The 22,039-nt window shown below is 50.1% G+C and overlaps 1 protein-coding gene across 2 annotated transcripts in view; it reads left to right on the top strand.

Moving 5' to 3' along the window:
• Positions 1-22,039, top strand: part of PHACTR3 (phosphatase and actin regulator 3) — a 269,728-nt gene that overhangs the window by 19,297 nt on the left and 228,392 nt on the right. The window contains exons 1-3 of one of the 2 annotated variants that reach the window (XM_025400501.1): positions 7,036-7,137; positions 7,261-7,487; positions 8,478-8,678. The exons of the other annotated variant lie outside the window; for it this stretch is intronic. Of the exons in view, the coding sequence (XP_025256286.1) occupies positions 8,561-8,678 (118 nt within the window). The 5' untranslated portion in view covers positions 7,036-7,137; positions 7,261-7,487; positions 8,478-8,560. Of the gene's footprint in view, positions 1-7,035; positions 7,138-7,260; positions 7,488-8,477; positions 8,679-22,039 lie in introns of those variants that run through there. 2 annotated transcript variants of the gene reach the window in all.

The raw sequence follows: 22,039 nt of genomic DNA, 5'->3' as shown, positions 1-22,039 counted from the left end.
CAAATTCCTCTGTGTCTTTCCGAGGTCTGCACAGCAGGGCGGGGGTGTATTGTTGCATCTGTTTTGTGTACCGCTTGATTGCCAGTGCCTGGTGCATAGCAGATACTCAACAAATATAGGTCACGTGCAGGTACCAATGCAAGGCCATTTCCTGGAGCTTCCCTGAGCTTCCCAGCCTGGCCAGTGGCCCTACACACTCCTACCTCTCCATGCTGTGATGGTGTCGGGCATGCCTTACCCCTTCACCATGCAGACTGGGCCAGGCCATCCTGTGCCTGGCAGCACACAGGACAGGACCTGGCGTGGTTTCAGTGTTTGGTGCATGTTTGTTGAGCAAATGTCTGCTTTGTAAGCCAGGGTTGCTGGTAGAGATTTTGGTGGGTTAGGGAGGCAAGAGGGATGAGCTGGAGCTGGTGTTATGGAAAGAATGTAGGAGTCCTTTTCTGTCCTGTTGCTAACCCTTGTTAAATACCCTATCTGAGCCTCAACTTCATTGTTTATAAAAAGAGGATGATTAGTCCAACCTCACAAGATTATAAATCAATGCATGCGAGGTCCTTGGTAAGCTCTAGGCTCTACAAAAATGCTGTCATCAGTAATCTTGTTACCTCCTCCTCTTCCTTTCATACTTCCTCCGCCTTTATCATCATCAAGTCAGTGACTTTTCGGGGAATCCAACAAAAGCATGAGGTTCTTGCCTGTGTGAGTTGGGGTATATTTGATGTAATAACAGCCTGAGTGCTGGAGCTGACGACATGGGATCCAGTCCTGGCTTTGCAGGTTTGAGACCTAGGGCAGGTACTTAAGAACTTTGCCTCTCATTTTTCTCATTTGCTAAATGGGACAATCACAGTTCTACCTGATTTGGGTAGTTTCAGCATTAGCCAAGTCAATCATTGTAAAGTTTTTAGGACAATGACTGGCACATGGTAAGAGCTAAGTGTTAAGTAAATGAAAACCCAACCATCAGAGGCCTGTGCCAGCAGGATGTTTGGCCCCTTTACAAGAGATCAGGGAGGAGACAGGTGAAGGTCTTCCTCTGCTGTTAGCGTTTCATCGTCGTGTGTGTCACTACAGGGTCACAGGCTGGCTGCTGCAGTTCCAGGCCCCACAGGGCACTCCAGGGCAGGAAGCAGGAATGCAGTCAGGACTGCAAACTGCACCTGCAATGGTGACAAATGCCTTTTCTGTAAGTGGCTCTCTCTGTCTATCAGCAGTCTTTCCCAGAGGCCTCAGAAGCCTGTTCTTCTGCTTTCATTAGCTAGAGTCGGAGCATGCAGTGTCTGTCACTGCGTGGGGGGACCCAGGATGGAGGAAAAGTCACCTGGAGGTCTACAGCTGTGTGCCGTCAACATACAAAGTGGGTCAGTGGCCCATGACACAAGAGTGCAGGGGCCAGTGCGGCTGCCTTCCGCCTTCCCTGCCAAAAGCCTCCCAGCCCTGGGTTGTGTTTCTCTGCTCTGGGTTCTGTCTTCTATCTCTGCTGCCTCATAGGCCCCTCTCCCAGTCACCTGGATGTGCTGGGGGCACAGAAGGAGAATATCAAAGGGCAGATGGTCTCACACAAGGAACTTTTTGTTCTGCTAATGGTGAAAGCATATTGAGGGCTTCTGTGTGCTGTGTCAAATGCCCAAACCTTGTAAGGTAGGTTCTCTTCTCACTTACACCCCGAGGCTCAGCCGGGCCGCACAGTCAGAAAATGTTGGGACCCGATCTTGTGCCTGGCTCTGTGGCTCCTGCCCTAGGCAGCTTGAGTGGACTTGACCCTAAGAAGGGCTGGGCACATCTCCAGGAAGCCATGGGATGCCCACACCACATTTTTTCAGGGCAACTCTGGCTGCCAATGCCTTTCAGGGCAGAGGCCAGGAATGGCAAAATCAGGGATTTGGTTCTAGAAGAGCTGGGTGTGTTGTTTTTAAAAAGCCTTGGTTGGCATTGCATTGAGCACCACTCTGGGTAGTCTATGGTCACAGCTCTAGGTAGAGAGTCCCTCAAGGATGTGGTCAAAGGTGCAGGAAGTGAAATTCAAGGTTATGTCATCAAGCCAGGTCCAAGGACCATTCCCACCCGCCACTACTTCAGGTGTTGTTTTTCCAGGTGCCCAGCAGAGGGCGCAGCTGCCCACCTAACGAACCTGGCCTCCGCCAGCGTGGTTGTTTTGCCTTCATCTTTTCTTGGGTCCTGGAACTCCCACACTGGTGTTTTGTCTTCTTGTTTCTCTTTAGATGGTTCCCTATGAGTTTAGCCTGAGATGGTGGCTTGAGCAGTTCTTCTTAAGCATTTGAAGTTTGCTGAATGAGTTATTTTTACATTAAGGGTGAAGAAGAGTTCCCTGAGCCTCAGAGAAGAAACCAGATTGTCCTGGGGGACTGAGGCAGCAGAGGGAGGGTGAGCCCCTCAGTCCCACAAAGCCTGGAGCCAGCTTGGACCGTGGGGAGGCTGAGCCTTCACTCCTGGAGCAGGGCAGTTGCCTGGCTAGGCTCCGCCATGCACATTGATTCATTTATGCACCAATGTATATTTATGTACTGGGAGACTACGACCTCCAGGCACATTCTTGGGTGAACAAACACAACAAAAATCCCTGTGCCTGTGGAGCTGACATTGCCACCATCCAGGTCCTTGGCCCATCAGCTCCTCCAGGGGCCTTCAAGGCTGCCGGGGCCCTAGGAAAGCAGTTGGTAGCATAAGAAAACTGCAGAATTGAGCTAACCTTCTAAGTGCCTGCAAGAAGTAGCCTCAGGCCAGTGGTTGGTTTCAATTTACAACCCCATTGCGACACACTCTGGATGCCTTAAAAGTGTGTTCGGTTGGATTGGGATGGCCCTTCAGAAGTTGGGTTTAGCTGGAGCTGAAGACCCATGGTGGGTGAGTCTCAGGAGAACCACCACCATGGTTGGTTTAACAGCTGCCCTTTGAGCCATGGAAAGGCCACAATGGAACTGTGACCATGCTCATTTGCAACTGGTATGAGCATGTGCCCTTCCATTGCCTGCCCTGATCAAGTAGATGGTGCCTGTGAGTATTGATGGTTGTTGAGCCAGGGCAGCAGACTCTTCCATGTCACCCCAAAGGCTGCTTGTCAAATGGGGCTCCTCCTCTTTTCTGCCTCATCCCTCCCTAATCTGATCCTCCCCACCCAGGAAATAGCATCACACCCACCCTGTTGTCAATATCAGACTTGTTGGTTACCTCAGTTCTACCCCGTCATAAATGGTTAATTAGACAGCAAAAAAAAAAAAAAAAAAAAAAACCCTGGAGGTATTCTTGGCTTCTCTCTCTAGTCCCCCGTAGCTCAGCCATCGCAAACCTGTGGGAGCCACCTTCAGAGGACACTGAGTCCAACCTGTTGGGCGCCTCTGACTATCCCTGCTGGGCCAGGCTGCTGCCATCACCCACCAGGATGATTTCTAGCCTCCTAGTCCATCCTGCTGCTTCCTCCCTTGCCCCATGTGTCCCTTCTCTAACAGCAGCCAGAAGGATGCTCTGGAGACCCACCACTGCCTCAGTGGCTTTCTACCATCCTTGGAACAAAATCAGGTTCTTCCTGAGGTTCATGAGATGTTGCGTGGTCTGGGTCATCACCTCTCTGTGGCTGCAGACCCTTGCTCTGGCCTCTTTGCAGGAACTTCAGGGCTCCATGCTGCTCCCACCTCACGGTCTTTGCTCAGGCTGTTCCCTCTGCCCGGGGCACCCTTCCTCACTTGCATGTCCAGTTGGCTTCCATTGGCCCTCGCACTTCCAGAGCATCGCTTCTTCAAAACAGGCTCCCTCTCTGCTCCAGATGAGTTATCCTGCACTCTGTACTCATTGAAATTGATTGATCCATTGATTCATATTAGTCAATCTTGTCTTCTGTGCTAGACCTCAAGCTCCACAAAGCCAATGTGCAATCATGTCTCGTTCATGATGGTGTTCCTGGCAAAGTGCCTGTTTGGGCACAGAATAGATGCTTAGGAAATGTTGGATGGTTGGATGCATCCATTGGTCTGTACCTGCTTTAAGAATAAGACCAACTTGGGAGGTGTGTGGGGGTGGAGTTGGTCTTGGGGTACCATTCCTCACCACTCCCTAATGAGCGGGAGTACCTCATACCTGCACTGTGTGTTGGAGGGAGTCTGCCATCCCTGAGCCATCTTTGCAGTGATGTGCTCCCTGGCTGCCCCTGGGCAGAGGAAACTGCCTTTGCCTTTGCAGTTTTGTGAGTTTTGAAGGGGACTTGGGCAAATTGGACTGACTTTGTCCCACCTTTGTGGTTCTTCAGGGAGTGGTGTTGGCTTATCAGGGCTGCCCTGAGTCAGGAAATGGCTTTGGATTTTCTGACCAAGGCGATCAAGGAGCAGAAGGAGGGCCCCTCGATGAGCTTCTATCTGATCTGGAATCTGGGTGGAGACGGAGGGTTTCATTGTGATTATGCCCACCAGGGCAAGAAGCGGAACCCAATCCTCCAAATTCAAAGCTCAGCCTAGTGCCTCTATGTGCTTTTTTGTTTTTTAAAGCTTTATTGAAAGAATTTACATACCATTAAGTTCATGCATTTAAAGTATAAAATTCAGTGGTTTTTAGTATATTTACAGAGTTATAAAACCATCACCATAATCTAATTTTAGAACATTTAGAACATTTCTAGCACTCAAAAAAGGAACTCTGTAGCCATTAGCAGTCAGCCCTTCTCTTCCCCCGCTCCCTATCCTCAGCATCCACAGATCTGCTTTCTGATTTGATGGACATTGCATATAACTGGGTTCATGTGGCATGTGGCCTTTTGTCACTGCTTCTTTTACTTGTGTAATGTTTTCCAGGTTCATCTGCATTGTGGCACGTGTCAGCTCGTCCCTCCTTTTCATGGCTGCATATTGTCCTACAGTAAGAATGGACCACATTTTATTTACCCATTTATCAGTCCATGGACGTTTGGGTTCTTCGTAATTTTTTGGCCATTATGAAGCTTTGTTCGTTCCAATAGGATTTCTGCAGTGGCCTTCCAAATCCATCCCTTGCCAGGGATCTTGTTGAGGAGGGACAGTTGGTGACTTTCACAAAAACCTCTTGAGGGCCCTCAAGGCTGGAAACCCTCCTCCAAACAGGTGCCTTTCACACACCGTGGGGGCCAGATCCTCACAGGGTTCAAGCCAGTCATGGTCTGGAGATGACCGACTTTGAAGGCCAAAATCTCTCCTGCAGGCAATTTACCTGGAGACCTTATTATTTTCCATTGATCAGTAGAGGTGGGATTGCTAACTTTTTTAAATTTAAAACTATTTTTAGTATGGAACATCTCAAAGCCAAGGAATAATATAATGAACAGCTCCATCTCTACCTACCTTTAACAAACCACAGTGCTTTGCTAAAATATATACTTCTAAGAAATAAAACCTGGTTGCGTCTCATCTTCCGCTTCCCCACTCCATGTGGGCTCCTGAGCTCAAATGCCAAGTCTTACCCTTTTACATGTTTTTAATCCTCATCCATACACAGTTTGGTGGAGTAGGTGAATGGGTGCTGCAGTGTAAACCATCTGAAGGGATTAGGGATAATTTCTGGTGGCACACGGACAAGGCAGTAACATTGGCTTAGATAGAAAGTTCCTTCTGGTAACATTAAGAAGGATGTCTCTATTCGGTGCCTGCCTGGCTGACCTCCTCTCTCACCCTTGGGGCCTTTTTAACCACACAGGAGCCAGCTCAGGCCAAGAGTGGACTCAGGTATTGAGTTAGCACTGTGGTCCTTCCCACCAATGCCAGTCAGCGAGGCTGTGCTCCATCAGTCCTATTGAAGGCTTCCTTTAACATGCATGTCGGCCTGGTGTGGAGGTGCACACCTGTACTCCCAAGTACTCAGAAGGCTGAGGTGGGAAGATTGTTTGAGCCCAGGAGTTCGAGGCTGTAGTGCACTGGGATTGCCCCTGTGAATAGCCACTGCACTCCAGTCTGAACAACAGAACAAAACTCTAAAAAAAAAAAAAAAAAACAAAGAAAGAAAGAAAGAAAGAAAGGAACAACAAAAAAAGAGAGTGAGAGAAAGAAAAGAAAAATGTGTTTAGGTGCAAAGAGTTGATTTAAAGACAGATCTTAATGGAAGGATAGGTTTTAAATAGGGAAGGCTAAAAAACGTAGGGGTGGTTGGCAAATGACAGACAGCTGGAGACCTCTGGTATGAACTTTCTCCTCTCCCCCACCTATAGCCAGTCTCTGGCCTCTATCCCTTCCTACCGGTCACCACCATCTCTGCACCTGCCACGGCTGGGTCAGCTGCAGGCTTCCTTCCAATGGAACTGAACTGTCTCAGGTGTTCACTCACCCAGACTCGGAAGGGGCCCAAGAAACCTTCCCGTGGGGCCGGTACTCAGTGTGTCAGGAGAGCCCCTGGGGACTTGGAGTGGGAGGTGTTGAATACCCACTTGGAGAGACCCTGGGCCCAGAGCATTGGCTGTGGTCCAGCTCTTCCATGTGCTGGCTTGTGGCCTGGGCAAGAGTGCTCACCTCTCGAAGTTGCCCTCATCTCAAAAGTGGAGACCACAGAAGCTCTCACCTACCAGGGCAGTTGTAGGAAGGAATGAGGTCCCCATGCAAAATGCTCAGTCCAAGGCTGGCAGGCCACATCACCATCCAGCCAGCACATTTTTATGTGGCTAAAACGTATCTATTCCTAGCAGTTTCCCACCAGTTTCCTCTTTGTTTCCTGGTCTTAATTGCCAACTGTAATTAAATGATTATTTAGGCATCTTATTAGTGTGTTGGTGACCATTCTCAGCTTCACCCTCCCCCTTTCCCGGAAGACTCAAGGAGCTGGGGCGTCTCTGTGTTTGTGCACTGCTAGGTCGCTAATGCCTGGTGTGGTGCCTGGCACACACTTGACTCTGCACATAGTCTGAATGAATGAATGAATGAGTCCTTTCTTTAGAGGTGATCGATGCTGCTGAAGTAGCTGCTGCTAAGAGCCCAAAGCTCTGTATGGAGTGAACATCCACTTTATTCCTCCTCCCCACCACCACTCCGCTCAGTTCTGTCCTTGGCACTTAACCGGGATTTTGTCCACACTGCCAGCGCTCACACTGCACTCCCAGGCCCTGCTGTAGGTGCTAATCTGATGGGGGCAGCCTCAGGGAGGGCTCTGTCCCCAGCAGGAGGACCCTTGGTGAACAACTCTCCCCGCTCCCCCCGCCCCCCTGCCCCAGTTCCAGCACCTGCAAAGGGGACTTGGATCGGGGCTGCCCCATGGGGTTGTTTGAGAAACTGAAATGGGGGTGTCCTCCCCCAGGTGTCTCTATGGCCCTTGAATCCTGATGTCTGTTGAAATGCCTCCTCCTCTGGGCACCTTCCAGGACCAGGCCAGGTGACAGCACCATTCCAGCCCCCTCTCTACCCTTTCCTGGACTTTCTTCCTTCCCTGCCCTGGCTGGGAAGCAGCAGCTGCCTGCCTGTGTTCACCCCACACCACCTCCGGGGTTGTGAGATTCGCTCCTTAGCACCCTGGAGGACACCTCTGTGAGATCTCTGAGTGGCAGCCCTAGGTGGTGTCGCCTCCCGTGCCTGGCCCCTCCGGTTCCTAAGGGCGTCTGAGGAAAAGCCTTATTGGAAAGCGCCCGTGCCCTCCTCCCTCTCCCTCCCCGGCAGGGAGGAGGGTTCAGAGCAAGGGTTCGGAGTGTCGTGTGGGGGTTCCCTAGCAGGCCCAGGCCAGGTGGTTGCGGGAAAGAAGCCTCGGGTCGCTCCCCTCCGGTGCCGGGGTGGGCGAGTCGGGACCCTCTGGCCTCCGCGTCCCAGGAGAGGAAGGACCAGGGAAACCAGCTGCCTGCAGCTGCTGGGGAATTTAGGGGCCCTCAGGGTTCCCTTTTGTCCGGGAGGGCAGGAAGCGGGACTAGGAAGCTTTCTTGTTTCTAGAGCACAGGTTGGTGGGGTGGGCTGCTCCTAACCTGGTGTCCAGCCCCGCCTCCCCCACCCCGGCGCGCGGTCCAGGTATGAGCGACCCCTCCCTGTGGCCACGCGCCTTCTCACGCCCCTCTCCCGTGACGTCATGCTCCTCTCGCGCGGCATGATGGGAGAATCCTAATGTTTTCCAACAGATGCTCCAAGAACAGCTTTCAGATTAAAGCAATTGCAAGAGCAAAGATTCTTCTTTTTCCCTTTTTATTCTGGGGGGGTGGGGGGTGGGGTGGGGGGAGGGAGCGCCCCCAGACGTTCCAGGACATCACCCCCTGCCCCAAGCACGCAATAAACACTGACAAGAAAAAGTTTTTATTTCCTGGTTCAACTTTTTTTTTTTTCCTGGAATATATAGACTGAAGAATGGGAATAAACACGAATAAATAACAAAGCGAGGCCGCGCACGCCGGGATGCGCCTGGCTGCAGCCAGCGAGGCTATTGTCTCCCCGCCCTGAAGCCAGCCCCGGCGTCTTTCTCCAGCTCTTTTCCTTTCCCGGCCCTCTATTTTTTTTTTTTTTTTTTAATTTTCTTTTTTAAAAAGACGCCCCCTCCAGCCCCCTCGCCGGTGACCTTGGCCGCCTCGGATGCTCTGACTCCACGCGGCTCGCTCTAACTTGCCCCCGCGCCGGCCGGGCCCATGGCCGCGTCGGAGGACGGGAGCGGCTGCCTCGTGTCGCGGGGCCGCTCGCAGAGTGACCCCAGCGTCCTCACCGACTCCTCGGCCACCTCCTCCGCGGACGCCGGGGAAAACCCAGGTAACGGGCTGGGCGGGGGGCGGCGGGCGGGGTCGGGGAGGCCCGAGGCAGGTGGCCCTGGGAGCAGGACCCCGCGCGGCTCCGCGCCCCGCCTGCATTCGGGGAGCCGCAGCAGGAACCGGCTCTCGGCCCGAGGTTCCTATCCCCAGTCTCGCAGGGCTGGGACGCTCGGAGCCCTTTGTCCATAAAAGAGCTGATTTCCTGGGTAGAGCCGGGCGCTGCAGCCTCCCCTCCTTTCCGTTTGGTGAGCTCTGCCGGCCCCTCGAAGGGGGCTTCCCTTCCTCGGGTGCTGACCGGCTGGGGGAAGATAGGCAGAACCGTGGCCGCCTCCGCCCAGCGCCGGTTCTGGGCCCTTCCCTCCCTCCCCACGGCCGGGCCCCAGCTCCGGACGTTCCCGCTTGGGCATCCGCTCCTGGAGGGCAACGCTCCGCAGCTGAGGCCACCGCGCTGAGGGCTTCCACCGGGCGCCTGACTCCAGCGGGGCCTGGCGCACCTGGGCGCGCCAGCCCCCGGACAGGTGTGCTGGGCAGAGCCGCCGGCAGGGAGAGGAAGGGCGTGCGCCAGGACAGAGCCCGGTTTCGTGACAGTGTGTGGACTCCGTCCACTCTTCCACCCCCATGGCAGCGTTGATTGTTTAGGTGAAAAACCGGTCACAAAGGCGTCTATAGGGCTTGATTGATTACTTTCCAGAGAGGAAGAAAGGCCTAATAAAGCAGGAGGGGGGTGGGCTGTGTGCGCCTGTCACCATGGAGACGCAGGAAGCAAAGTGATCATTAAAACCTCTCTCCACCAGAAGGCAATTTTCACTTCACAGGGAGAAGTCTGGGCTTCTGAAATGTAGGGTTCAAAAAAAGAATCAAAGCTGGTGTTTTGGTATCAAGCCACAGGACTCAGTTTTGTGTCTTAGAGAAGCACAATTCCTTCGTAGATTCTGTTTTGATAACAAGTTGCTTTGCCTGTCTTTGAGGACTTATTCTCTCTAAATGCAACAACCCCAAATGGGGACTTGATCATGTTAAATGGTGGGCATCAAAGTAGAGATAATCCCTGGGGCCCGAAGACTGGCTTTGTGGGGAGGGATTCCTTCACTGGAACACATCAGAGCTTCCCGATAAACTGCCTAGAGGACCCATTACAGGCAGCTGTGTGGGCACTGGAGCCCCCCCCCCCCATTTGAAAATTTAAACAATAAACCAGTGCAAGTATTGGAAGATTTCTTTGTTAAGACTATTGACACTGTGTCACTTGGTCAAACTAAGGTACCAGCCTGAATAAATCTCTGACTTTTCTTTATCTGGGAGGGCAGGTTAATTTCCTTAGAGTTTCAAGCAGAGGCTGCCATAGCAGACCCTTAAGGCTTTAATTAATCCTTTTACTAGGAATGAGGGATTCAGCCTTCAGCACTCCATGATGGATTGCCTTTCTCTGGGTTGGAGAGGCGCATCCACAACTGTTCCAATCATGGAAGTTGAGTGGCTCCTCGTGAGAATCCTTCTCAGCTCCCTTTGTCTCCCTGGCAGTAAAAGGAAGCAAACTTGAAATGGAAATTATGGAGGACTTGGCGTTTTGGCTGTCTGTGAGTTTATGCCTCTGTGGGTGGGAGCGGAGGGTTGGGCAGGTGGTGCTGGTCCATGAGGGAAGGAGGAGGAAGGGCTGGGATGCCTGTGATTAAGTTATGCGTGGGAGGGCGCAGGCTTGAACTCTCCTCTGGTGCAACTGGTCAAAATGGGACTCAGGGAGCAGGTGTCAGAGGTGAAAAGTCTAAAGTATGTGCAATTCTGTGAGCAGTAAAACCTTACTAAAAAGCACCAAGCAATTAAGTATTTATGGATTGTGTGAAGCGGATTGTGTTTCTGTTCTAGCAGAAAGATAATCAGAATCATCAAGTTGGAAGGAACTTGGAAACTTGATGGAGGAAGGGCAGACTCGGAATATTTTCTGTAAGCACCTTGCCTGGCTGGCCTGTTGTGTGCCTGCATACCTCTTTTGATGGTGGACTCACTTCTTCCTGATGTAGTGCATGCTTGTCTTTGGGCAGATCTGTTGAAGAATTCTTTTTCCAGTGGTTCCAAGGGGTCTGGTATTCACCAGTCCTGATGGGATCTTCTCCTGCTGCGTGTTACTCTGGGCTTTGAGAGAGCCTGAGGTTTTAGGTATTGAAACAACCTCAATCACTTCTTGAAAAGTCTAGGCCCTTCACCTGCTCTCCCTAGATGGCCTCCCTTATTTGTCCACCTGCTGCTCTAATGTGAGACTCCTGAAAATTGAACGTGGAACTCCAGCTGTGGAATAACCTCACACAGAGTAAAGAAGCAGAGCTGTCTCCTTCCATCTAAATTCTATAATTTAATGAAAGAGTCCAAGGTTGCGTTCACCCTTTCCCTGCAAAGGAATTTTTAATGCATCAATATTCCCTTTGCAAAGACTCCAAGCATTCCTCGAAAGGTGACCTATGTTTTGACACATCTTTCTCCCATTCTCTAGAGGTTACCCCTGCTGGGAATTGAGCGGCATGCTTTGGGAATTTTCCTAATGTTTTATATACTTGTGTTGCTTGGAAAATGGCACACGGGAATGCGCTGGACTCATGGCTCTTCCATGAGTGGTTCTGCTCCACACTGGGTCTTGGAGATCTTGCCTCATTGAAATATCCATCTCCCTTTCCCTTTTAACACCCACACAGGATGCCAAGGAACATATTTTTCAGTTTAGCCATTGGATATTTGTATTGTTTCCAGGTTTTACCCACTACAGACAACATAGCTGTAATTACCTGGGCACAAACTGCCTTGTACTCACCTGAGATTTCCTCTAGGGTGTGTGTGCACCAGCTCGTGGGATGTTGAGGACATAGGGGACCCACATATTTTATTTTAATGATATTGCACCCTCCTAGAAAATGTATGAATTCACACTGTTTCCATAATCTATAAGAGTGACCTTTCTCCAAACCCTTGCCAACACCTGAGATCATCAATCTATTTTTCTCTAGCACGAAGGGTGACAAATGGTTTCTTATTGTGTTAATTTGCAGTTCCCTGATTGAGAGTGAACATAAGTGTCTTTTTGTGGCCTTATTAGTGCATTAAATCTGACGTGGCCAGGTCTGTGGCCATGGACTGTGTGGCGGGGATGAAATATTTCCCCTAGGCCTGACCTTCCTGCCGCTCTCACCACTGCTTCGTTAATGGGCCTGTCTGCACCTTCACAATGTGCCTCTCTATAAATCCGTGCTCCATACCCATGAGCATGGTTAGGTGTTCTTCCAAAATAGAAATTTACTCAAGGGTAAGGAAGCATCCCCTAATCTTTCCTCCTTTGAAGGAGCTCATGGTCATGAGGAGTTTTGCTTCCTTTTCTTCCATCTGCTCTCAGGCTCTGGGACTAGGCTTCTGCCCCCTCCACATCCTTGGGCCAGCCCTGGCATCGGCTTCAGCACAATGGTGGCCTCCTTCTTGTTGGGTCCCAGGCTGCCTCTTGGGCCTTCCTCAACATGATCCCATCACTGCTCCTCACCAGCCATCCCCTGTCCCTCGGCTGTCACTGCCTTGCTCTGTCCTGGCTCCATGCCTCTCCAGCTCCTTTCTCCAACTCCCTGGCTCTGAGCTCCAGACCTTTGTGTCCTGCTGGGTCCTTCCAGTCCTTCAGACCTGTGCCGCACCCCATTGAACTCTGATCTCATTTCTGATTTGCACCTAGCACTCTTCAACACCTGGGGTTCTTGTCAGTTTCATTCTCTGTGGAGTGTCTCTTCTAGACTGGGAGCCTCTTGAGGACAGGGAGCTTGACTGTCACCTGAAGTGCTGCACCCCTGAGCTCAGCACAGAGCTCAGATGCAGGAGACTTTCAGTAAGCATTTGTAGGACAAATGGGCACAAGCCCCAGGTGCTGGTGTCTCAACCTATGTGTCAGTGCCTGACCAGGCAACTGGTCACTCCTGCCAGCTAGATGGGGCCAGAGAGTGCTTGAAGGGCGAGCAAGGAGGAGCCAGCAGCCACATCCTTCTGCAGGGCCAGATCCAGGTCTACTTTACTACCTGGAGAGGGAGAAGCCTCTCAGAGCATCCTCCCCTATCGTGAGCTACAGACGGATGCACAGACACATTCCCCAGGCCCTGGGCTCAGGGCATCCCATGCTGGCCCCTTCCTCCTTCATGCCACTCTGCTGGCAGACAGGTCTGGGCTTGTGCTGATGGCCACTTCCTTCATCACCTGCATCAGCCACATACCTTCAACACCAGGCTCTGTTCTTGACACCTCCCTCTCCCACGGTTGCAGGTCCGCTGGATACTGGCCTCCTGGAGCCCACCCACTTGTTTCAGGTCTCCCCCCGCCACCCCCATCCCCACCCTCACCCCCACCTGGGTTTAGCTCCTACCTTCCCTTTCCTGGACAACCTCAACACTGAGTCTTGGTTCTCTTCCTCTCATCAGTTTTCCTGTAGAACAGGAAGTTTCCAAAATGCAAATCTGGTCTAGTCTCTCCTTTGCCTCAAACCCTCTAATGCTGCCCCTGCCTGGGCATGGGAGGAGGCGGGGGCAGGAGCCTCTTTTGTCTGTACTGTGGCTCTTTCTAGCTTTCTTCCTCGAATGTTCTCTTATTCTGGAGTCCTGGGTTCTGAGGATCTCCCTCTGGTCCCTTGTAGAGTGTCTACATGGCTTAATTAGTAGTAGAACTATGCAGTAATTACATTGTCAGCTTCTTCAGGGTTATTAAAAACATAAAAGCTAGATGCTTAAAAAATACTGAGTTTGAGAACTTAGAGTTTTTTTTTTTTTTTTTTTTTTTTATGAAAACATTGCCTGTTCATTATAGAAAATGGATGCTTTAAAATTCCTTTTCCCAACTGGGCATGTTGGCTCACACCTGTAACCCCAGCACTTTGAGAGGCCTAGGTGGGCAGATTGGTTCAGCCCAGGAGTTTGAGACCAGCCTAGGCAACATAGTGAAACCCTGTCTCTGTAAAAAATACAAAAAGTTAGCTGGGTGTGGTGGTGTGCTTCTGTAGTCCCAGCTACTTGGGGGGTTGAGCCAGGAGGATCGCCTGAGCTGGGGAAGCAGAGGTTGCAGGGAGCCGACATCATGCCTCTGCACTCTAGCCTGGGTAACAGAGGTAGACCCTGTCTCCAAAGGAAAAAATATCCTGTTCTCTGCCCCCTTCCCACCCTAACACCACACAGAAGCCGATGACAATGAACCCCTTTGTCTTTGGGACCTGCCAGGTACCAGGCGAAGCTGTTAGCACTGGAACAGCAGACATGAGGAAGTCAGGCCCAGGGGCACTCTCCAGCCTCACCTGCCTTCCTCATGGTCATAGGAGCCTGTTTTCAGTACCTCACTTGGCACTCCTGGAGATGATCTCATTTGTTTATTGGACAAACTTGTTTATGGTCGAATACAGTAGCCACTAGCTACATGTGGCAATTTAAATCTAAATAAAATAAAATAAATTAAGATTCTGTTTCCTCAGTTGTAGCCACATTTCAAGTGTGCGGGAGCCACATGCAGCTGTGGCTGCCATACTGGATAGTGCAGATCTAGAACATTCCATCCTTGCGGACAGCTTTGTTGGACAGTGCTGCTTGGACTGTAAGCTCCCTGAGGGCAGGGCCTTGTCTGTGGTCTTCTTGGCTGTGTCACCAGTGCTAGCACTGTGCTAACATCTGGTAGTTCCCCAATGAATGCTGATGGAATGGATGTGTCAGAGTGATTGGTGTGGTCTTGAACTCTTCTGCAGGAAGAGACCCTCAGCCTCCCTAGTCTCATCATCTCATCCTCTGAAAGGGAGAGTAAATAGTAGAGATAATTTCCTATCCACACAGGTCTCATTTATTTCAATTCAGTGAGTTTTCCCAGAGAACCTGCAATGCAGCACACTTGGGCCTTGCCAGAAGGGCCTCTTTGGACAAGAGAACAATGAGATGCAAAGAGATTCTTTCCCTGGAGCTAAATAAATGTGTCCAAGTCCTGGCTCAGTCAGGGACAAGCTGTGTGACTTTGGGCAAGTCACTTTACCTCTCTGAATCTCAATTTCCTTTAATGTAAAATGGCAGGCATTATTGTCCTTAAGTTCAGAGTGAGTGAGGATAACTGAGCTGTTGTCTTTAACAATGAGTAAATTTTGAGATGCAGCTTTAGGAGGCAGATACCTCCCCAGACAGTCTCCAATCCCCTTGAGGTAATTCCATCTTTTGTTAACAAAGTCATGGCGGCAGTGACCACAGTGATGCATACAGCAGGGAGTGGGGGGAGGAGCAGCCTGCGGGTCGACCCCAGCCCTGCTCTGTGCCTGGCTGAGCTGGTGAGCCTCTCTGAGCTCTGTGAAATGTGAGTAAGAGCAGGACTGATCTGGCTAGGGGCCAGGAAGGAGTCATGGGACCGTGTCCCTCAGTGACGCAGAACAGCTTCAGGCACCAGGGTCATTCTCAGCGAATGGTGGAGGAAAGAGGAGGAGGAGGATGTGGTTCCTGCTCGGATTCTGGATTTTGGGCCCCTGGCTCTAAAAGGCTCCTCCCTTACACTTTCCCATTCTCACCTTTTTGGAGGCTGTGCCTCCCCTACCCCTGCCTCCGTCTCCGGCCCCAGGTCCACCCAGCCTCGGATGCTGCTCCCCAGCTCCCTTCCTGGCTCCCCACCTCATGACTGGAAATCTCCTAGAGTCCCCTCACCTTCGCACATTTTTCCCTCTGGTCTGGTAATTTGGGGATAGCACACTGGTTGTCTTGAAATGGGATTTGAATGTGTGTTTTGTGGGAATTGTTTTACTCTGATGAGTTTGTTTCCTTTGCAAGCGTATCTTCAGGGAAGGTGCTTTATAGGGGAGGGTGTCTGTCTGGAATGACACAGGCGAGCCTTGTTGATGCTAGTCCTGTGGCATGGCCAAAGCGTGCTGGAGGGGACGGTGTGGATAGTGGGTGTGTCCTGGGCCCTCCCCAGAGGTTTAGCCAGGGCAGCATTTATGGGAGGATATGAAATGTCACAGGAACAGAGGTAAAAAGAAAAAGTTTGAAAAAAAAAACAAGTATATTAGTTTGAGACCTTTTCTTATTGAAATTGAGAGCTGGGTTCTATTCCATGTACTAGAAAACTCTTTAACATAGGGTACCAAACTGCAGTGTCTGCAGGGCCAGGACTCCCGCCATGGGAGGGTCAGGGTGCATGCCTGCTGGGGCAGAGCTGCTTCTTGCCATGCAGAAATGTGGGCCCAGGCTGGCGAGACTGGTTTTTTTATTCTGAGACAGAGTCTCACTCTGTCACCCAGGCTGGAGTGCAGTGGCACCATCTCGGCTCACTACAACCTCTGCCTGCTTGGTTCAAGTAATTCTTGCTGCTGGGTTCAAACAATTCTCCTGCCTCAGCCTCCCGAGTGGCTGGGACTACAGGTGTGTGCCACCATGCCCGACTAATTTTTTGTACATTTAGTAAAGATGGGGATTCACCATGCTGACCAGGCTGGTCTTGAACTCTTGACCTCGTGATCTGCCCACTTTGGCCTCCCAAAGTGCTGGGATTACAGGTGTAAGCCACTATGCCTGGCTGACTATCCTGTTTTAAGAGCGACACTGGGAATCCAGATTTTCATATGAGATGTTGTGTTAGGTGTTTGTGTTGCTATAAAGAAATACCTGACACTGGGTAATTTATAAAGAAAAGAGGTTTAATTGGCTCACAGTTCTGAGGGCTGTGCAGGAAGCATGGTGCCAGCATCTGCTCCTGGTCAGGCCTCAGGAGGCTTCCAATTATGGCAAAAGGCAAAGCGGGAGCCGGCACATCACACAGTAATGGTGGAAGCAAGAGAGGGACGAGGAAGGGAGGTGCCCTGCTTTTTTAAACAACCAGATCTTTTATAAACTATCAGAACGAGAACTCCCTCAGCACCAAGCCATTCATGAGGAATCCGCCCCCATGATTCAAACACCTCCCACCCAGCCCCACCTCCAACCTTAGGGATTCCATTTCAACATGAGATTTGGAGGGGACAAACATTCAAACCCTATCAGATGTGATTTTTAAATATTGGCAAGTTTATCTATTAGGGATTGGGTTGACTTTATGTAATAGAAAACCTAAATAACCCTGGCTTAAAGAAGATAAAGGTTTTCCTTCCACCAGAAGTCCAGACAGCATAATGGTGTCCCTGTCTCAGGGTGAGATGCTCAGTGAATTTCATACTGAATTCTGGTTGCAACACGGTTACTTTACCTCCAGCAACAAGTACATTTTCTAGGCAGGACAAAGAGGATAGTGAGAGGCACAGGGGTGTCCACCTGCCAAGTTTGCCATTGCCTTCTTGGGAGCCTTGCCCAGTGACACCCACTTATACCTCTTTGGCCTGAGGGCATCAAATGGCTACTCCCAGCTGCCAGGAAGCCTAGGAAGTGTAACTTTTTCTTTTTGTTTGTTTGTTTGTTTAAGATAGGTGTATTGCTACCCCTAACAAGAGCAGGTTCAGAGGAAGGGGAGGGTGTGAATGACTATTAGGTAGTGAACTACAGTCTCTGCCCTATCAACTTTATAAAAGCACCGTGTGACCAAAACAAAACGTGTCTGGGAGCTGCATGTGGCCTGCAGTTGCCCCTTCAAACCTCAGATAGAAAGAATCTCATGGGAAGACTGAAGCAGTTTTTATGTTTTGTGCCATTACTAAGACATTAAAGGTCGGGCTAAGATGTGTGATCCAAGCCTAAACATTATGTCCATTCAAATTTTATTTAACGATGTCCAGGGAACAAGATAGGCAGGGTCACTGTTGCTCATAGAGCCAATCATCTGGTCAGTGATCAACGGCTGGAGTGAAAATGTGCTTAGTGTCAACTCTTGTTATAAAAAGAACCATCATATTTCCTTTTATTCAATATTCCTCTAAACCCCTGAGGTAGGGCCAGAAAGCTAGGGAGGCTGAGTAACCAGCCCATGGTCACATTTATATAAAGGGGTGGCTTAAAGAGGATCTTGAATCCAAGTGAGTCTGAGGCCTGGCCCATCCCTATCTGCACCTCCCAGCTTCTGCCTCCCTCATCCTGCATCTTACTGGAAAGTGGTCCTCTGTCCTTTACATGGAATAGATGTGTGTGTTTCACCCCCATTCCTGGCTCCAGCCATCTAGCTGACAGGTGTATACATACCTGTAGTCACAAAAGCACACAGAGGCAAATGTACTCTTTCATTTCCCAGTTCATTTAACCAGAATGGCCACTGGGACAAGATTTATTTATTGAAAGTCAGGCAAGGTAATGGCAGAGAATCAGCTGTCTGCAGAGTTGTTGAAGGTCCCGTCTTTAATGGGCTGGGGCTTGTGTTCCTGTTTGTTAAAGCAAGTCAGTTGGATGGGTAGCTTGGCAACGCACCTTATCTAATGGGCACGACATCTGTAGACTTTGACATTGATTAGTTGGCAACGACGAAATGGATCTGCCCTGCACTGAGAAAACAGGAGCTGCGGTTATATTACTTAAGAAGTGTATTTATTATATGTACTATGCTCCTGTTTGTAATACAACCCTTTTAAAAAGTCACCATTGGTCTTGCAATACTCTTCCTAATGAGTTGTATTGTTATGGCATTACTTTTTGGTTCAATTATCTCTTGAAAATTTGTATCCATATATAGAAAAAATTGTTGCCTTATTGTGATCACTAGCTCTGGGGTTTCAATGAAGTCAGGAAGCTATGCCAGAAATGATCTTTCTGCTTCCCTTTGGCAGGAAGACGTTGTCTTAGGCAGTGTTACTCCTGGGGTGGCTGCGTTTCTTGAGTCACATGGGTCAAGTGGTTGCTGACTTTGGCACATTTATTGGCTGGATTTTTTGTGCAAAGCTTCTGAGATCTGATGACCTCCACGGAGTCAGGACTGTCTTGTCACCTGTTTTTCGGGGGTCTGCCTGGCTCCTGCCGCACATTCTTTATTTTCCTTTTAGTCTCTATGTACAACCAGAGATACAGGTTTTCCATCGAGAGGGGTCCTATAGGAGTGTTCTTTCCAATCAAGCTTATTTACATAAAAAAGAACATGACTTAAAAATAGTAATAATGTACTGGTGGTAATACACAGAAATATGTGAAGAAACCATGCAGGTAGTGCTTGGAAGACACAGGCATGCCAAAAACCACAAAGCTGGTGTACAGGTTTCAGTGAAATGGGGAAATGCTGTTGTAAATTTTCATCTTGGTCTTGTGGCCCGGCCACGATTACTTGCCTATTTGCTGACGCATTAAGCGCTACTGTGTGCACGGAGCATGGTGTGAGGGCAATGTAAAGAGGCATCGTGCATCCAAGAGGCTCATGGTCTGGCTAGGGGCATAACATTTTGACAAGTAAAATGACAGGACACATATCTAATAAGTGCCAGGCCTCTTCAACTTGTCCCTTTCTGTGCTGTATCCCATTCGTTCTCTCGCAAGTGTCACAGGCTTCTGCAAAAGCAATCTCTAGACCTCAGTGGCCCTACAGCATTGAGCTTTCAGTCCTTGGGTTTCTGAAGGTTGGCAGGGTTGAAAGTCCAGGCTGGCTCTTCTCCGTGCATCTGTTATCCTTCTTGGACCTGCGTTCTAAACCAGCCATGTTAGTCTTGTGTAGTGGTGAAGATACGTGGGACCTCTTAGGGCCTAGGCTGAAAACCTTCACTCATGCTGATTCCGTTAGCCTATTGGCCAACTTCAGGTCAAAGGGAGGGAAAAACACTTGACCCCTTTGTTTGGAGGAGCAGGAAAGTCATATGTAGACACAGGAGAGGTGGAGAATTGGGGCCAGTCTGGTAATCCACACATTAGACCTATGTAGTCTGTGGGCTCCAGAATCATTTTGGAATCTCCTGCCACCTCTGATAGGGTGATGCCTTGACATTGGATGCCAACAGACAAGGTCTGTGGGGTGCTTGCAGATACATGGACTCTGGTGTCAGACTTCCTGGGTTCACTGTGTGGCTTTGGAAGATCTACCTAACATCTCTGATCCACAGTTTTCCCATCTGCAGAGTGAGGATTACTTTGCTTATATTAATACCCCCTTAGACGGGCAGTCATGATGCTGAGAGGAGATGATTTCTGTAAAGCATTTAGCTCAGTTCCTGGGACACAGGACGATCCTGGTCACCATGAGCTAGCATTCGCCTCCTCCTATCACTGTGGAGAAGCTTTCACCAAAGGCCATGTCTTGGTGGATGAGAGCAGGAGGCTCTGGTCTGGTGCAGTTTTGAGGCTCCCAGATGTCCTTGTCTCCCTTTGGTCTTCAAGATGCAGGAGGGAGGGTTTTCCTGGCCTGAGCTGCTGGGTGAAATCGGGCGTCCCTCTAGAACTTCCTCCCATCACCCTGTACTGCCCTGGAGCTGATTCAGGAGACTGTTGGCATGTGCTGGGAAGCTCCTTTCAAGGTATTGCACCACCCTGATTTCCTAGTGGGGGAGCTGGCTTGAGGCAGTCAGAACGCTGAGTTGGGTGAAAGACCCAGGGTCAAAGACTGAGTCTCATTCTAGCTGGGATGTGAGGCTGTGGCCACGCTGAGCTGACCACGAGCCCCTGGGCTTCTTAGGGTTGCCTTTGGGCTCAGGAAGGAACCTGCATGTGGACACTGAGCTAAGGGAGCACCAGCTGTTTGCTTTGGTTGGTTCTTTCCCCTAATCCTTGCAAGTAGCTGGTTCTGCTTTGATGTAAAATAACAAAAGATTTAGGGAAAATTTATAATTTAGCTCATTTTTTTTTTTAATGAGAAGGGTGAGTTTTGGAGCAAATTTCATACCATGCCATGTGGAGTAAGCGCAGAGTGTCGCCTGTGCTCTCATTCATCTGGGCTGGCTTTCTCTGCTTGCTTCCCACTGGGAGTCTAATACAGCCTGTCTTTTCCTTAAGATCATTACTTCAAACAGTGTTGACATTTTAATGTGATTATTTTCCTGTAATATTTTTCCAGCCCTTTTCCACTTGGGGACTATATTTGTATCCTTTTTCTTTGGGGATTTGTGTTGTTCCAGCTCCATCCTGGGCTGTAGAATAGAGCTATGCTCATAGTAGGTGCATGGTAAACATTGATTGACTCTTGGGTACATGATAGTGATGCCTAGCACCCCTCCTCAGACCTATTCCCATGTTCCCATAAAAAAATTAAAATCGAGGGGGAAAAACCCAAAACAACAACAACAAACAAAGAGTTCCATGATGGCTTCAGGTTAAATAGTCTCACCCTGGTGGGAATTCCTGGAGCAAATGAGCAAGCCAGTGGGCAGCAGCCTGAGTGTGACTTCTCAGGAATATGCATCACTGAAAGTGAGCCCACACATTTGTTAACAATTGGTCCCTATGTGGTGTTACAAAATTAACTAATAACAACGTATTCCAGAGGATATTAGCGTAGAGCAGCTATTTTCTTACAGGAAAAGAGGGATTCCAGTCATTTTTTTTTTTTTTTCTGTTTTGTTGAACTGATGGTTGCATCTTGCCTGGTGAAATCTTTAGCAGGGAGGAGGTGGAAGTTGTTCACTTTAGCACCCAGGGGCTCCGCTAACGTTTCATGGGGCTGACATTCGGGGTGCCTGTGCTAGGTGGGGAAGGGAAATTAAGCGGCTTTTTTCCACAAATGAGAGCCTGAGTAGAAAAAAGAGGCATAGCTCATGGCACATGTCATTTCTCCCTTCGTCCCTCCTTCCATCCCTCCCTCTGTCCTTCTTCTTTCTCCTTCCCTTCCAGCAAATTTAGTGCCTGTGATAATGTCAGGGGTGAGGCTGGGCTTGGGGAATAGCACAGCAAGCAAACCTGTTGTCTCATCCCCGTGGGTAGATAGTCTGGTGGGTGATGGGCTTGGATCATATCAGCTCACAGGCAAATGCCCCATCCAGCTGCGGGGAGGCTGCCCTGGAGCCCTGCGGGCTTGTAGAGGGGTTGGCATGTCTGGGGATCTGAGGGAAGGGTCCAGGGGAGGTCACTTGAGTTAGAGCCAAAAGGTGGCTTGGAATTAGCCCAGCAGGGAAGGGAAAGATATGCTAGGCCGAGAGGTTGGCAGTGCAAAGGCCAGGTGCAAAGGCAGTGCAAAGGCCAGGGGGGTGGGGGCAGCTTCGGCTGGGGCCAGAGGCAAGAGAGAAGCAGGAGTATGGCGGGATGGGGATGCAGGGGAGCTGGGAGCCAGCTGGTTGGGGCCTCCTGGACTGGGGAGGAGCTTATCTGCCATGAAGGAACCATGGGATGTCTGAAGAGAGGGGTGTGTGCGTGTGTGAGTGTGTGTGACAGAGACCAAGAGACAATGTGATCAGGCACATTTCCAAGCCATCACTCTGGCTGGCCATCCCAGGCAGAAATGGGTCCCAGGAAGGCAGCAGAGTGAGACCAGGGAAGAGGGTGTGGCAGCGACAGATGATGGGACCTGGGCTGGGGATTG

The sequence above is a fragment of the Theropithecus gelada genome, chromosome 10, assembly GCF_003255815.1.
Source record: "Theropithecus gelada isolate Dixy chromosome 10, Tgel_1.0, whole genome shotgun sequence".
Lineage (NCBI taxonomy): Eukaryota > Metazoa > Chordata > Mammalia > Primates > Cercopithecidae > Theropithecus > Theropithecus gelada.
The sequence above is the reverse complement of the archived record's forward strand: the minus strand, read 5'-3'. Positions and strand labels throughout refer to the sequence as shown.